Raw genomic sequence first — 15,718 nt, forward strand, 5'->3', positions numbered from 1 at the left:
GAACACTTGGCTATTGTGCCTTGGCTTTGACCCCCAGCACCACCACAGAAACAGAAGAATGAAATTCCATGATACAACTATCTGGTCATCCTTAAAAATCTAATCCAGGGAGGAAGGAGAACAGAGGAGAGAGGGACAGAAAGAAGGAGGGAGGGGGAGAGAGAGGAGGGAAAGGGAGAGAGAAAACCTTTAGAACAGAGATGAGAAACAAGCAATCTTCTACCTTCATTCTCTCTGTGGAGAGCTAAGTGCATTTAAGCTTTCCCCTGTGAGAGAGGAGGGTAAATTCACTGAAAAAAGACAAAGCAATATTGGGGATACTAGGAACTCAAGAATGAAGTCTGGGTCACAGCAGAATACTGCAGTTTAAGGTCAGATCTCTGAAGAGAGTTTTATATAAACTCTCCTGTGTTGGCAATTAGACTGGGTGTGGTGGGAGGCAGGGGAATGCGTGTGTGTATCTCTGTGAGTTCCAGGCCAGCCTGGTCAGCCATAGCTACATAGTGCTAGCTTGCCCTAAGCAACAAACTACACACACACACACACACACACACACACACACACACACACACACACGGCATACATGGCATATATAGAGCTGAAGAAATAGCTCAGTGATTAAGAATATTGACTGCTCTTTCAGAGGACCCAGGTTCAATTCCCAGCACCTATATGACCGCTGATAACCATCTGTATTTCTAGTTCCAGGGCATCTGATGCCCTCTTCTGCCCTCTGCAGGCAATGTGCACACATGGCATACATACATGGGGGAGTCGGGGGTGGGACACCCATATGTGTAACATAAAATAAAAAGTATTAGCAAGTGATTTACTAATTTGTAACACTAAAACAAAACACCTTTAGCTCCTTAACTTTAGAACAACATAGGTTTATTGCTCAAAATCTGAGAGGCCCAAAATCCAAGACTGAGGGGCTGGCAAGATTCAGTGTCCAGTGAAGCTCAGCTCCTGGATCGTGGGTGGAATGCTCTCACTATACACGACGCAAGGGTCCAGAAGCCTCTCTTGACCCCTTTTATAAGGGCCCATTAATGGTGGCTTCAATTTAAAGCCAAATCTTCCCCCAATACAATCACATTGGTCATTCTGTTTCAGTGTAAGAATGGAGCTGGAGTAAGTGCCCATCTTGTAAGTGAGTAATTAATTAATTAATTAAGTAAGTAAGTAAGTAAGCAAGCAAGTATGAGTACAGGTCCTAGAACCTATATTTAAAAAGCCAAGCATGGTAGCATTTGATATAATGCTAGACCTTGATAGGCAGAGATGAGGGCTCCCAAGGATTCCCTCAACTGCCTAGCCTACTGAGTGAGCTCCAGTGAAAGACCATACCTAATTTTTTAAAAAGTGAACAGTTTATGAGGTACAAGACTTTTCTCTGGTCTCCACTTGTATGCACACATACATGTATCTACACACATGAACAAGCTCAAATTCATGCATACAAACACACAGAGAAAGCATTTTAGGGAGGGACAAATGTTCAGCACTATAGAGAGTAATCCAGGGTTTTAGAAAAAACAGTGTGGTAGGGGTGGAAGGGGTAGGATGTGATGAGGGAGGGTGTGATGGGATAGGGTGTGACGGGGTAGGGTGTGTTGGGGAGAGTGTGATGGGGAGGGTATGATGGGGTAGGGTTGATGGGGGAGGGTGTGATGGGGAGGGTGTGATGGGGAGGGTGTGATGGGGTAGGGTTGATGGGGGAGGGTGTGATGGGGAGGGTGTTATGGGGGAGGGTGTGATGGGGAGGGTGTGATGGGGTAGGGTTGATGGGGGAGGGTGTGATGGGGAGGGTGTTATGGGGGAGGGTGTGATGGGGAGGGTGTGATGGGGTAGGGTTGATGGGGGAGGGTGTGATGGGGAGGGTGTTATGGGAGAGGGTGTGATGGGGAGGGTGTGATGAGGAGGGTGTGATGGGGAGGGTGTGATGGGGAGGGTGTGATGGGGAGGGTGTGATGGGGAGGGTGTGATGGGGAGGGTGTGATGGGGGAGGGTTGATGGGGGAGGGTGTGATGGGGAGGGTGTGTTGGGGAGAGTGTGATGGGGAGGGTATGATGGGGTAGGGTTGATGGGGGAGGGTGTGATGGGGAGGGTGTGATGGGGGAGGGTGTGATGGGGTAGGGTGTGTTGGGGAGAGTGTGATGGGGAGGGTATGATGGGGTAGGGTTGATGGGGGAGGGTGTGATGGGGAGGGTGTGATGGGGGAGGGTGTGATGGGGGAGGGTATGGTGGCAGACAAACCAGGACTGTAGTGGACTGTAGTTGCCTATGGTTTGCATGTCTCCAGGTTGCTTCCCCGCCCTAAGATGACTCTCATCTGACATCGTCAGGGTTTCCTGAAGGCAAAGAATAATCTAGAAAATAAGTTATGTTCCCAGCTTTCAGATTGGCTGTGTCTGCTGACACTTATGCATATTTTCAACAGATAAGGGACCTAAAACTGAAACTTCCAAGGCCACCCCCAGGCGGGGTGTGACTGGGCCACTCCACACTGCACTACAAAACTTACCAGGTCAGAGTCTGTGCATAGATCAGTTCTAGAACATTCCTGGCAATGTCAAACTCCTGTAAGCTGAGACTGGTGACGAACTTCATCCCAATGAGCCTGTGGAAAGCACTGGGTTTAGTACAGCAAGTTCTCCAGTAATGCAGATAATCAGGAGGCGCAGGCCTGACCCAGGCAGTCAGGTAGGGGAAGCTAGAGGATGCTCAGTTGGCCCGCCTACTTTCCGGTTAATCTGTTCTTTGCTCGTCAGTTTTTTCTCCATGAAGCAGATAAACTGAGCACCTCTGACACCAATGCAAACTTTTTTTTTTTTTTTTTTTTTTTTTTTGGTTTGGGTTCGGGTTTTTGAGACAAGGTTTCTCTATGTAGCCCAGGTTGCTACTATCTCTGTAGACCAGGCTGCCCTCGAACTCACAGAGATGTGCCTGCCTGGGCCTCGGGTGCTGGGATTAAAGGCATGTGCCACCACTGCGTGGTTCAGAATGTTCTTCAATGAGACTTTTTTTTTCTCTTCTCTTACTGTGGTTGTTTTAAATCTTTGTCTGTGTGTCTGGTGTGTTGTACATGTGTAACTGCATGTTTACGTACATGCACACACAGCACAGAGTACATATAGAAATAACAGGATCATATTGGGATTAGCTCTCGAATTCTATGTTGTTTGAGATGGGTCTTCTGAAGAGTAGTTGGTGGGGGGGGGACTCCTCCTATTTCCTATAGGAAACACTGGGATTATATATGTTTTACCACAACTGGCTTTATGTGGGCTCTGGGGATTTGAACTGAGGTCCTAATGCTTGCATGATAACTATTTCACTCCTTGAGCCATCTCTTCGTCCAGATTTCATTATATAGGGGAGTTCCCATCTCCCCCCAAACCTGTTAAACAACAAAAATGCTTCTCCCCTTTTCGTTCAGGCTCTGGACAGAAGCAGAAATAAAAGCCAGTTCGTACAGAACATCAGCTTCCCTACAGAGAAAGCCTGGCATTACATCATGGCCTCTCCCTCTGGAGAAACTGGAGGCAACACATGAGTGTCCAAACTGGGTTGTTGCTCAGTGGAGAGAACGTACAAGTCCCAGACTGTGAGTGACAGCCTCAGGAAAAGCAACACCTAGAAAGAAGAGGGGTGTGTACATCTAATCCCTACAGAGCGAATGACTAAAAAAGAAGCAGGAGCCGCGCAGGACTCAGGGATGGCTTGGTAGTGGGGTGCTCACTTAGCACTTTGAGGCCTTGTGTCTCTCTCCCCCAGCACTGCAAGCATAAGAATAAAAAAGATCCACATCTGGCCAGCGTTCACAGAGCTTCAGTCCTGTACATCAGCCTAAAATAAACACCAGTGACTTCGTTATCTTAACACAACGAGCTAGGTGTGTCCAACATCGTCTGCTGCACAAAAGCGTTGTCTGCCAGGATCCCACTAACCTCAAACAAGGATCCTTACGCTCTGTGCAGCAAAACCACAAGGACTACATTTTTTGGAGATTATAGAGTATACCGTATGCACATGTGTGGCAATGTGTAGTAGTGAGAACTTTGGGAGGGAAGTCAGTCTAGCTGGATGTGGTGGTACACATCTATAATTCCAGCACTTGAGGCTGAGGCAGAAGGTTTGCTGTGAGTCCAAGGCTTGCCTGTGCTACGTAGCAAGTCTCTGTTTCAAGCAACAACAAACCCACTCACACACGTGGAGTAATGCACACAGGAATATTAAAATCATCTACAACAGATAAGAAGTACTAGATGCCATGGAGGAAGATCCCAGTTGAGTTCCTAGGACTCTCGCTGAGCGGCTCACAACTGCCAGTTAGCTCCAGTTCTGGGGAGTTTGACATCTTCTCTGGGTGCATATACATAAACAATAAACAAATAAAAGTCTTCAGCGATAATACACCTGTGGCTGGAGATTCCGCTCAGTGATGCAGTGACTGCCCGGCTTTCGGAAGCCCGAATTTCCATTTTCACATCACAGAAAAAAGACAATGGGATAGACAGATTCCAAGTAGCTCTGTTTCTGTTTAATTTCTGGAATTTTTGTCCAAAGAGAAGGTTGGACAGGGTCAGCCTAAACTCAGTGAGCTGTTGGGTTGAGTGGAATGTAGTTGGGTTAGAAGAGAACAATGCCCTAAAGGACAATGGGCAGATTAGACACACAGCAGGCACAGTACACACACACCCCACGCCCCCACCATACACACTTTCTGCTTAGCCAGGAATCAGGCTCTGGTTACAGTACACTCACAACTAACATTTACCTCCTCAGAAACTCCCCCAGTAAGGAATCAGCCAAGGAGAACACAAAGTCCATGAGAAGGAGCCGGTAGATGTCCTGGCCAATGAAGGTCTCCCAGCACTGAAAGGCAGACGTGAATCAGGATGAGGGCTGGTGGCCCAGATCAGACCTCATATGGACTCAACTTGACCACACTCTCTGTACCCAGAAAAGGAAACTTAATCTTTAAAACAGCCATTTGTATATGTGTATGTGTGTGTGTGTGTGTGTGTGTGTGTGTGTGTGTGTGCTTACTGCTCACGTGTACCAAAGTCTTCCCATCTCATAAGCTCTCCTTCTAAGACATTTCATATCTGTACTGTCCCTTCTAGACCCCATGTCCCCACCAGGGCTAAGCATCTTCTTCAGGAGAGTAAGAAGCTCAGAGGGGTAAGAATACTTTTTTTCTGCTTATCGACTTTTACATTGTACAAAAATTAGAAACTTGCAAGCAATGAAAATGTTTTAAAAAGTGACTGGACATTTTCACAAGTTGGTGTGAGCTGGTAGACAGCAACCTCTACAGGAAGTCAGAACTAGGAGCATACATAGCAGCATATTTCCTGTCGAGCTGAAGGAGAAGGAAGCTTTCCATGTATAGCCTAAGGACTCGTGGATGGATGGATCGGTAGATAGATGAGTGGATAGATGGATAGATGGTAGATGAAGAAAGAAATATGTGTAGATGGATGGGTGAATGGATGCATGGGAACAAAGCTGGATAAATGAACGCATGGAAAGATACAGGGATAAATGGATGGATGGATGGATGGAAGGAAGGATGTATATATGTATGTATGTATGTATGTATGTATGTATGTATGTATGTATGGGTAGATGGGTGGGTAGATGAGTGGATAGGTTGATAAGTTGGTGAATGGATGGATGTGTGGGTAGATGGATGAATGGGTGGATGGGTGGATGGATAGATGGGTGGGTGGATGGGTAGGTAGATGTATGGGTAGGTAGATAAGTAGGTGGGTGGATGGATGGGTGGGTGGACGGATGACTAGGTGGGTGGATGGGTGGATGAATAGATGGGTGTATGGATGAATATTGGGTGGTAGATCATAGATGAATAAATGGATCACTGGATTAATAATGATGGATACATAAATAAATTAATAGATGGATGGAAGAATAAACGGGTCGATAGAAGCATAAATTAATATTTTCTCTTACATCTTAACTTGAAAAGCTGCTTTTGAACATCTTTGATGGTTAAGGTTAGGTGAAAATACTTACGTTATTCAAATAATTTGAGTCCAAACGTAGCAATGTTTTTTTGGCCAGTGTGGGTCCTCAGGGACCCAGTGTGCCCTAGCACTGGAAGTAGAGTCAGAGAAATAAGAAATCTCTTACTCTCTGTTACAACCTAGAAACTGTATGATACAGAGGGAGGAGGGTGTTATTTTGCTTTGTTTTGTTTCTGTTTTTGTTTTGGTCACAGGAAACTAGTGGTAGAAGGAGAGGCATTCCAAGGAGCAAACCTTGGAACCAACAGGTTTAGCTTTCTTTTGAGGCCACATGGGGCACCACTGTGAGGTGGAGGTGCAAGGACTAGAAATCCCTGTTCTGGGGCAGGAGAAGGAGGAAAGCCTTGTTGAGTGTGTAAGAGGGACAGTCAGGGTTAGGATGTGACTGTGCAGATGAGCTGCATGTCTGCATATTATCAGAGCCCACGGTGTTTGGGGGTGTGGGCAAAACTCACTAAACCTTAAGAAGGATCTTGTGCCCAGCCTCAGGCTATTTGGAAAGAATAGCATGGAAATTTTGGTCTATTGTCTGCCCACCAGCAGTTGGTCACAGCACTCAACGCTGCCCCTGATAGTGGGGTAGTACCTGTCTTATTGATACTAAGACTGAAGCTAAAGAGACTGAGTATATTTGATTGGCATTTCAGCTTCTCCACAGAGCCCTGCTGCTTTATGCTGTCTCCCAGACCAGCTTCTTTCCTCTCCTCTTCCCAAAATGAAGTGTGATGCCTGCCAGGAAACTCAAAGTCTTTTTGGTGATTGAAGGCCAAGAAACAGAACTCAAGGCAGAGTAGATCAACACATAAAGCTCACCTCCTCACCAGACAGGGCTACGATGTTGAGCCAATAGTAACAAAGAATTCCAACAATGGAGATCTTCAAAAAGATGTTTCTAAATAGCAGAAGAAAAGAGAGCACTGGTCACCCTCGTTGGTCCCCCTCATTGGTCATCCTCATTGACAGTCTCCTGTTCCCTGTAGCCATTTGGGAGGACACATGTTTCTGCCTACCTAGCTCTGAGGCTGGATATGCCCATAAGGCGAACACATGAACCTATGTTAGTTCTAGCCTTGAGCACTGCATGTTACCCTGAGAGCTTCCAGAACACACTGTCCTTTGCAAAGGCAGTTGGCACTATCATTGATGCCTAAACCTGGTCCCTTGGTGATTAACATGCACACAACCCTCTCTCCAGTCTACAATGTACATGTAACACTGGCAAGAAATAAACCTTTGTGCCTCAGGCCACTGAGACTTGGAAAGGATTGTTACTGCAGCAAAACTTAATCTCTTCTGACTAATACACTCTCCTGTTGACCCTGCAAATGAACCAGTTTCCTTCCTATTACAGCCCATTACAGTAATAAAAAAAATGTGCTCAACATTTATTTACAGAATACTTACCCAAGATGCTCTACTGAGGCCCTTAATGAATCATCTCCCTTAAACTTGGCAACTCTATCACAGGTGCCTATCTTACCCAAGCTTCAAGTGTGACAGCAATCTCTAATATTTACCCCTCCATGCATGCCTCATGCATTAGGTACTTTTCTCATTGCTGTAACAAAATACCTGGTAAGAAGTGAGTTAAAGCAGTTTTTGTATTGCTTTGTTTGGCTCACAGTTTGAGGGAGTAGTCCATCCCAGAAGGGAAGACATGGCAGCAGGAACATGAACAGCTGGCTACATTGCATACACAGTCAGGGAGCAAGGACAGATGAATCCTGTCCTTATCCTCTGCTTTCCACTCAGTCTGGGATCCTAGCCCTCAGTACTGGGGTATCCACAGCTGGGGTGAGTCTTTCCACTTCCAATAACACAATCTAGAAACTCCCTCACAGGCATGCCCAAAGATCTGTCTGCTGAATAGTTATAGATCCTGTCCAGTTGATAATCAATATTAGCTAACACACCTAAGAAAGTGGATCCCTGCACTGTGGGTGGATTGGGAGGAACAATGGTTCAAGAATTATTTATGGTTAGAATTTTCATAATGTAAATTGAAAATGATCCAATCATTGATTTATTTAGTCAGTTATTCACTAATCATTCTTGAGCATCTGATATGCCCCAGGTACTATAAATAATAAAACAATTTCCCCATATACTCTGTGTATGTGAGAGAGAGAGAGAGAGAGAGAGAGAGAGAGAGAGAAAGAGAGAGAGACAGACAGACAGACAGACAGAGACAGAGGGAGACAGAAAGAGAGAAACAGAGAAAGAGAGGCACACACATGTACATACTGCTGGGAGAGATAATAGATAAATTACTACGAAGTAGAAGAAAATGATAGTGTAAGGAGTAAGGGTGGTAGGGAAGAACCCCATGAAGGGTTAACACTTGAGTAGAAGCAAAAACAAAGTCAGGAATTGAGCCCCAGGGCTGTATATGAGAGAAGACTTTCAGGGGAGAGAGCCATGGAGCTAGACCTTTCTGAAAACACTTGGGAAGCCAGTGCAGGACATGACGAGGAGACAGAAAAGGAGGCTGGCACATGGGCCTCGGGTTAGAGGCCACAGGGAGGAAGGACTCTAAAGATGGTTAGTGAGGACACTGAAGATCCACGGTCAGAGGCAGGAGGTAGCAAGAGGATCAGCTAGGAAGAGACTGCAAGGACCGACAGAAACTGGGCAGCTTTGGTCATTGTTCATCAAACACATCTCTTTACATACAAATGGGTATCACCAAGGATGGCTAGCTTTGAGCCAGTGAGTGTCCAAGAACATCCTCCCTTCTATTTTGATGGATGAATTACAAAAATATGCTTTCTTCTGCATGAAGCAGTGGGTACCAGGATTACTTAGTCAGAACCCCTATACAGGGGCTGGAGAGATGGCTCAGTGGTGAAGAGCACTGACTGCTCTCCCAGAGGTCCTGAGTTCAATTCCCAGCAACTACATGGTGGTTCACAACCATCTGTAATGGGATCTGATGCCCTCTTCTGGTGTGTCTGAAGACAGCTACAGTGTACTCATATAAATAAGTAAATAAATTAAAAAAAAAAAAGGACCCCTATACAGTGCTTGAGAGTTAGGTTAATCCCTGGGTCAGCCCTGTTTGAGTCCCTGTCCTAACTTCCTTCAGTGATGAAATGCAATGTAGAAGTGAAAGCCCAATAAACCCTTTCCTCTCCACTTGTTCTTGGCCATGACGTTTCATCACAGCAATAAAACCCAACAAGGTAGTGGTTAACCCATCATATGACACATTGTTCCTGGAATGCCTTCCTTCAGGAACACAACTCTGATAATTGAAGGGCACTCCTTCTAGCTCCGGGAAATGAGCTAAAACCAGGACTAACACACCTACCGGATCAAGAGGACGTAGACTTCCTGTCTCGGGATCTCATACCTCTCCACGAGTCGGAACATGGAGTAGAAACGAGGCACAGTCAGGTTGATGCAGGACACAACAAAGGGCAGTAACAATACTGCTCCAGGGTCCCTGTGTGTCTTCAGGAACTGCGGGGTTGGGAGATAAGCCTGAGAGGTCCACAGAGCTAGGAACCCTCTCCACACACTCAGAGGGTCTGAAGTAGAGAATCCCACACACGGCTCCTCTGAGGCATACTGAGTCTCAGAGAGGTAAATATGTTTTCCAAGGGTCACCCAGCAAGGAAGCACAAGATCAGAGCAGTGCGCCAGTTAGTTTTTCTTATCAACCCAATACAACCTAGAGTCTAGTGCCAAGGAGGAACCGCAAGTGGGGAATTGCCTAGATTCGTCTGGCTTATGGGCGTGTGTGTAGGATACTGCCCTGTTAATTGGTGCAGGAGGGCCAAGCTCAGTGTAGGCAGCACCATCCTTAGACAGGTGTTCCTGGGCTGCATAAAGAAGCTAGTTAAGGGTCTGGAGAGATGGCTCAGTGGTTAAGAGCACTGACTGCTCTTCCAGAGGTCCTGAGTTCAATTCCCTGCAACCACATGGTGGCTCAGAACCATCTGTAAAGGAATCTGATGCCCTCTTCCAGTGTTTCTGAAGACAGTGACAGTGTACTCATATACATAAAATAATTTTTAAAAATATTTTTTTTAAAAAAAGCTAGCTAAGCATGAGCCTGCAAGGGAGTCACAAACTGTTTACCAATGGTTCCCTCAGCCACCCTCAGTGATGGATTATGACCTGGAAGTATAAGCCATGTAAGTCCTTTCCTTTATAAGTTGGTCTTATTTAGACCATTTCATGCCAATAGAGCAGAACTAGAACAGTGACCTAGCTCTGCTGACTCTTGGCTCTCCTCACCAGGATACCCTGAGCTATGATAGAGAGTTCCCTTGCTGCGGAAACAGAATTAGTTTTAGCCACGAGGCAAGGAAACTAAACAGCGTGGGATTTCCCTGCTACCCTCTGATTACTGTTGCCAAGTTCTCATTATTACTATTCGATTGGTGTGGGGTGGAGACGTATCTCACTGTGTATGTTTGGCCATCCTTTCTCTCTTTCAGATTTACGGGGGTTTTCTTTTTCTTTTTTAAAAGAAAAGATTTATTCACGTACACTGCAGCTGTCTTCAGACATGCCAGAAGCAAGTATCAGATCTCATTACAGATGGCTGTGAGCCACCATGTGGGTGCTGGAAATTGAACTCAGGACCTTTGGAAGAACAGTCAGTGCTCTTAACCACTGAGCCATCTCTCTAGCCCCAGGTTTTTTTTTTTTTTTAATTTTTGTTACACATATATCATATGCATATATGTTTACAAATATATAGATTTAACCTGCTCAGGCTGTATAATGCTACGTGTATGTATATGACTTCAGGGCTGACTGTTCCTGCTACTCTTGTACAGTCTGAGGCAGATTTACCAGACTTCCTGTTTGCTAAGATCTGAACTGGGAAGGAGGCTTGCCCATGCAGTGCCTTTACATGAGGATATAGTCACCTGGTGGTTGGCTCATATATAGGCAGAGAGAGCTCTCTGCTAGGCATATTCGTTGGAGTGATTACTGTGGGTGTGTTTGGTGGCCCGTGTTTCAGTCTCTTTCTCTTGAGCCAGACCCAATCCGTATCCACTTATAGAGGTGTTAAAGCATCTCTCACCTCTTAGTAATTCTTTGGAAACTTCATATCACAGGTAGGATATAACATTAGAGGTGTGTGTGTTTGTATGTGTGTGTGTGTGTGTGTGTGTGTGTGTGTGTGTGTGTGTGCGTGCATGCGTGTTCTTGGTCCCCACCTATTAATACATTACAGGGGGCCACCCTTGGAAGGTCAAAATCCAGCTTCTGGTGCCTTTCACATTCTCTCCCTCCTGAGCTATCAAGAGGGCCTATCCATTCCCACCTATGCTAGGCATGCCCAGCCATTATGTCTTTCCTCCAAGATGGACTGGTATCCCCTAAAACTGTGAGCCAAGTTACATCCTTCCTCCTTGGCACTGCTTCTGTCAGATCACTGAGGAAATTAGGTCCTAATGCTGCATTTCTACCCCATACTCATCAGTGGAGGGGGGACCTGGGTACCTGGCATCTCTGAGCCATAGGAGCATCTCTCAAGCCACAGACTCACTGGAGTTCAGCGAGATGCAATAAGGCCAAGCTCAGCCACAGAAAGCTGTGGTCACCACTGACTGACAGTCACCAGGGTTATGCCAACAGCTGATCCAGCTCAGCGCAGAGCAGGTGCCTAGGCTCAGTACTTCTGAGTTTCTCAGTAGCAGCCCTATACTTCAGGGTAGATATGGGAGGCAAAGCTCGACCACAGCTTTCACCCCAGAGTGGCCAAAGGCGGGCCTCTAAGAACCGTAACTCAGTTTTCCCTCTTTCAAATCAGACTTTAATATGGCAAATGTAGACCCTTCAGGATTGCATAATCCCATACCCATTGTGTTTAAACCAAGGGAGAAACACTGGGGCCAAGGAAGATTAAGTCACTCAGGAAGTTCACCCATCTGTTAGACTTACAGACTATCTACTCTGTCAGGTGTCGTGGGGGCATAGGGACAGAAACAAAGAATGCTGAGCATCTATAATCTGGCTGAGGCAGGAGGATGAGGGCTTTAAGGCTGCTATCTACTGTATAACAAGACTTTGTCTCAAACAACGCAGAAGAAAATCAAGACAAACAAACAAAAACAAAAACAGAATTGAGGACTTGATCCCACTCTCTGCCAAAGTCCCATCTCCACAGGAGCCTAGTGCACTTTGCCCTGTGATGTGCATTACACCACAGGGACTCCTAAGTGTAGAGCCAGCCATTAAAAGAGACGTGGTTCTGCAGTTTGAAGCAAGGCTCCATGGGTGCAGCTGCTGCACAGGGCCCCCAGCTCGAGGCCTCTGCTCTACATCTGCCCAACAACCCCCCAGTCCTGCTAAACTCTCTCTGCTCTGACCCTTGGGTTACCTCAGAGTTATACTCAGCCAAGTAGTATACAGCCCCACAGCAGGCTGCCGTCACTCCAGTAGAGACGAGCCAGGCGGCTATGTGAACAGAGAATCGGGTCAGCTGCTGGTTGAGTGTGAGTCTGTCGTTCTCCTGACGGATCTCAGACAGGTTCTCCTGCAAGTGCCAGACCAGGGAGTCTGAGGAAGGAGGATCTTAAATTCCAGGTCAGCTTGCGATACACATGAACACCCCTTACCCCTCCCCTGGCCTGGAACTCACAGAGATCCACCTGCCCCTGCCTCCTAAGGTGTTGGGATTAAAGATGCACACATCTCAGCCTGGCAGAAACCCTATCTCAAAAGGAAAGAGAAAGGGAAATGGGAAAGGGAAAGAAAAGCAGGAAGCAGGGAAGGGAAGAGGAAAAAAGCTATAGACATGCAGGGCTGAGGAAGGCTGGAGGAAGAGGACTTTGCGGAGAGGACTCTGGAGTCTGGGACTTACCCTGATCTCTGTGCTCAGATTCTTCTGTTTTAGCTTTACAGCTTTTTCATGAGTGACAGTGAAGTCCCAGCAAAAGATGAGCTTAGCAATCCCTCTGGAGTATATGTGGGGGTTGATGAAGTTGTTCCGGAAGTACTTGGCCATACTAGGGGAAATAGAAACCAAAATATCTAAGCATTATTATGAAGATGATGAGGTATGCAGGGATGAGACACTCACTCACTGATAATGAAAGGCAACACGAGCAGTCCAAACTCTTCCCTCAAAGAAAGGGAAATTACTAGTACAATGCTGTACAGGAGACAGGAAGAAACAGGCATAACCTTTAAACCTGAATTCTGCCAATAGGGGATTCTTTGCCCCATTAAGTGTCCTGAGCCTCAGTTTCCACATCTATATGATGGGGATAATAAAAGTATCACATTTCAGATATTATGAGAGTATCATCCACATTACTACAACAACAACAAAAAATATCATCGAGCTTAATATACCATAATCTCACATTTCTGGGGTCAGAAGTTTAGAGGAGTCTAGAGACATGATTTAAAGAGCAAAATTCTTGCTGTGCAAACGTAAGGACCTGAGTTTGAATTCCCAGAGCCAAAGTGAAAATGCAAAGTGTGGAAGCTTGTGCTCATAATCCCAGATCTGAGGAGACAGTTCCAGGTCTATCCCTGAACCTCACAGACCAGCCAGTCTAGCTACAGGCTAGTGGAAAATCCTGTCTCAAAGAAGATGGACAACATCTAAGAAGAAACCAAGGGTTGTCCTCTGGTTTCTACATGCCTGTGTTTCTATTGGACCCATTTGGATAATTCAAGACACCCTTCCCCATGTTTAAGATCCTTAATCAGCATTTGTGGGGTTCGTGTGCTGATTTATTTTTGAGACAAGACATCCCTATGTAGCCTAAGCTAGCTTAAAACTCACTATGTATGTAGATCAGGCTGGCCTCAAAACTTACAAAGGTTTTCTTGAAGAAACCCTGGCCAGAGCCCATTTGCATTACGTTATGGTTAACCTTTGCCAACTTGATTAGACTAACAGATGCCTATATTACGAAATCACTCTTTGGTATCTATGAAAATGTTTAAATAAAGACAATAGGACTGCCATGAAGGTGGGAATGTGTGGTTGATGTCTATATGTCGGTGTGGGGGTAGGTACAGGATAAAACAAGGCCTGTGATTGGACAGTGAAAAAGTACAGTTTTTGAGAGACTGGGAAATAGGAGAAAGGGAGATGATGGAGGATAAGGAGGATGACCCACCCCTGTGTGGCTTTAAATAGCCACAGGTAGTTATGAATATCTTATCAAGGATGGATTATTACAGAACAATTTGTCCTATCTAGATGGGCAGTTTATATCAATGTCAATTGGCCCGAGTTTATTGTGTGGAGTGAGAATTTACTGATATAAATCTGATTGATAAATTACAAGCTTCAAGAGTTTCGATTTTGCTCAGTTACTGGGAATTGTGACAGTAACCACAGGGTGTGGATGCTGGGAATGTGAGCAGAGTCCACAGCAGAGATTGCAAGAGGGTGGCTGCTGCCAGAGACACAGAGTATCGAGAGATAGCCTAGCGTGGTGCCTGGAACCATTTGCCATTGTTTAATATTTACCTTTACAGGAATGTAGGAGGAGCCCAGATGAGACAAAGATAGGGGGAAGGAAGCTGAGCACCATGGAGCTCTCTGCTTCTTAGCTACAGTGCGGAGCTCTCTGCTCCCTGGCTTTGGAGAAGTAAGCAGCTTGTATCTCCACCAACTGCTTTTCCTCATCCTGGCCCAGGAACTGTGGATCCAAGTGACCACAAACATGAACTCTTGAGTTGTGTGTGGCAACAGTTTTGTCAGTGATGGAGATGAACACCACACAAAATAATATACCCATAGGTTCTAGGAGTCAAGAAATGAAAATCCTAGGGAAGACGTCAGTCAGAAAGCCACAAGAGCCATGGCAGGAGGCATTTGTTAGCCTCTGTTGTGACATTATGAGGTGCCTCAGACCGGAAGTCCATTGGCATATACAGATAAGAACAATGTCAATGTGAAGTGAAACCAACACTCCCTCCCATGATGCATTGCCACTGGGTGACAGCCGAAGAGTATGTTCTAGTTTGACAAGTTTTAATGAAGTCCCATTTTTTTTCCCTTTGGACAATGATGCTGGCAGGGAGGTTATATGAGCTGAATTATGAGTCTCCCAAATTCAGATGTGAAAGCTGTAAACCCTGGGACATCAATATATGACTGCATTTGGAGACAAGGCCTTTAAAAACAAGATAGTTAAAATAAAATAAAGACTTCAGGGTGGGTTCTAATTAAAGATGTTGCCACTCTTACTAGAATAAATTAGTCCTAGGATAAAGCTCCTCTCCAAAACTGCAAAAGAAAATGGGAGGAGGAAGGAGAGGGGGAAGAGGAAGAGGAGAAGGAGAAAGAGAAAGGAGAGAGGAGATAGGAGGAAGAAAGTGGGTTAAGAGGAGGAGAGTATTTAGAACCAGACAGATACAGTGAAGGACACAGTGAAGACAGGGAAAGGTGGCTGCCCTATATAGCTTTCCGTCACTATAACACATATACCTAAGGAAATCAGCTTACACAGAGAAAAGTTTTGCTTTCCTCCACTGTAACACATATACCTAAGACAGCTTATTCAGAGAGGTTTCCTTTTGTTCAGATTTAGAGACTTCCGTCAAAGTCTAGTTGGCCTTGCTGCTCTGGACCCATAATAACACATCATGACAGGCAGAAGAGTACTGAAGAAATCTGCCCAGCTCATGGGCAGGAAGTGGAAAACTAAGAGCAGAAGAGATCAGAGCTCCAC

At 45.6% G+C, this 15,718-nt stretch overlaps 1 protein-coding gene across 2 annotated transcripts in view; it reads right to left on the reverse strand.

Moving 5' to 3' along the window:
• The window catches only part of TMC5 (transmembrane channel like 5), a gene marked incomplete at both ends in the record, with an annotated part of 49,471 nt that overhangs the window by 12,073 nt on the left and 21,680 nt on the right, over window positions 1-15,718 (reverse strand). For both annotated transcript variants that reach the window (XM_080913596.1, XM_080913597.1), the window contains 6 exons: window positions 2,528-2,623; window positions 4,784-4,881; window positions 6,870-6,948; window positions 9,367-9,518; window positions 12,400-12,555; window positions 12,883-13,027. In XM_080913596.1, coding sequence (XP_080769722.1) covers window positions 2,528-2,623; window positions 4,784-4,881; window positions 6,870-6,948; window positions 9,367-9,518; window positions 12,400-12,555; window positions 12,883-13,027 — 726 coding nt within the window. The remainder of the gene's footprint in view (window positions 1-2,527; window positions 2,624-4,783; window positions 4,882-6,869; window positions 6,949-9,366; window positions 9,519-12,399; window positions 12,556-12,882; window positions 13,028-15,718) is intronic.

The sequence above is a fragment of the Micromys minutus genome, assembly GCF_963924665.1.
Source record: "Micromys minutus genome assembly, chromosome: 2".
In the NCBI taxonomy this organism is placed as follows: Eukaryota; Metazoa; Chordata; class Mammalia; order Rodentia; family Muridae; genus Micromys; species Micromys minutus.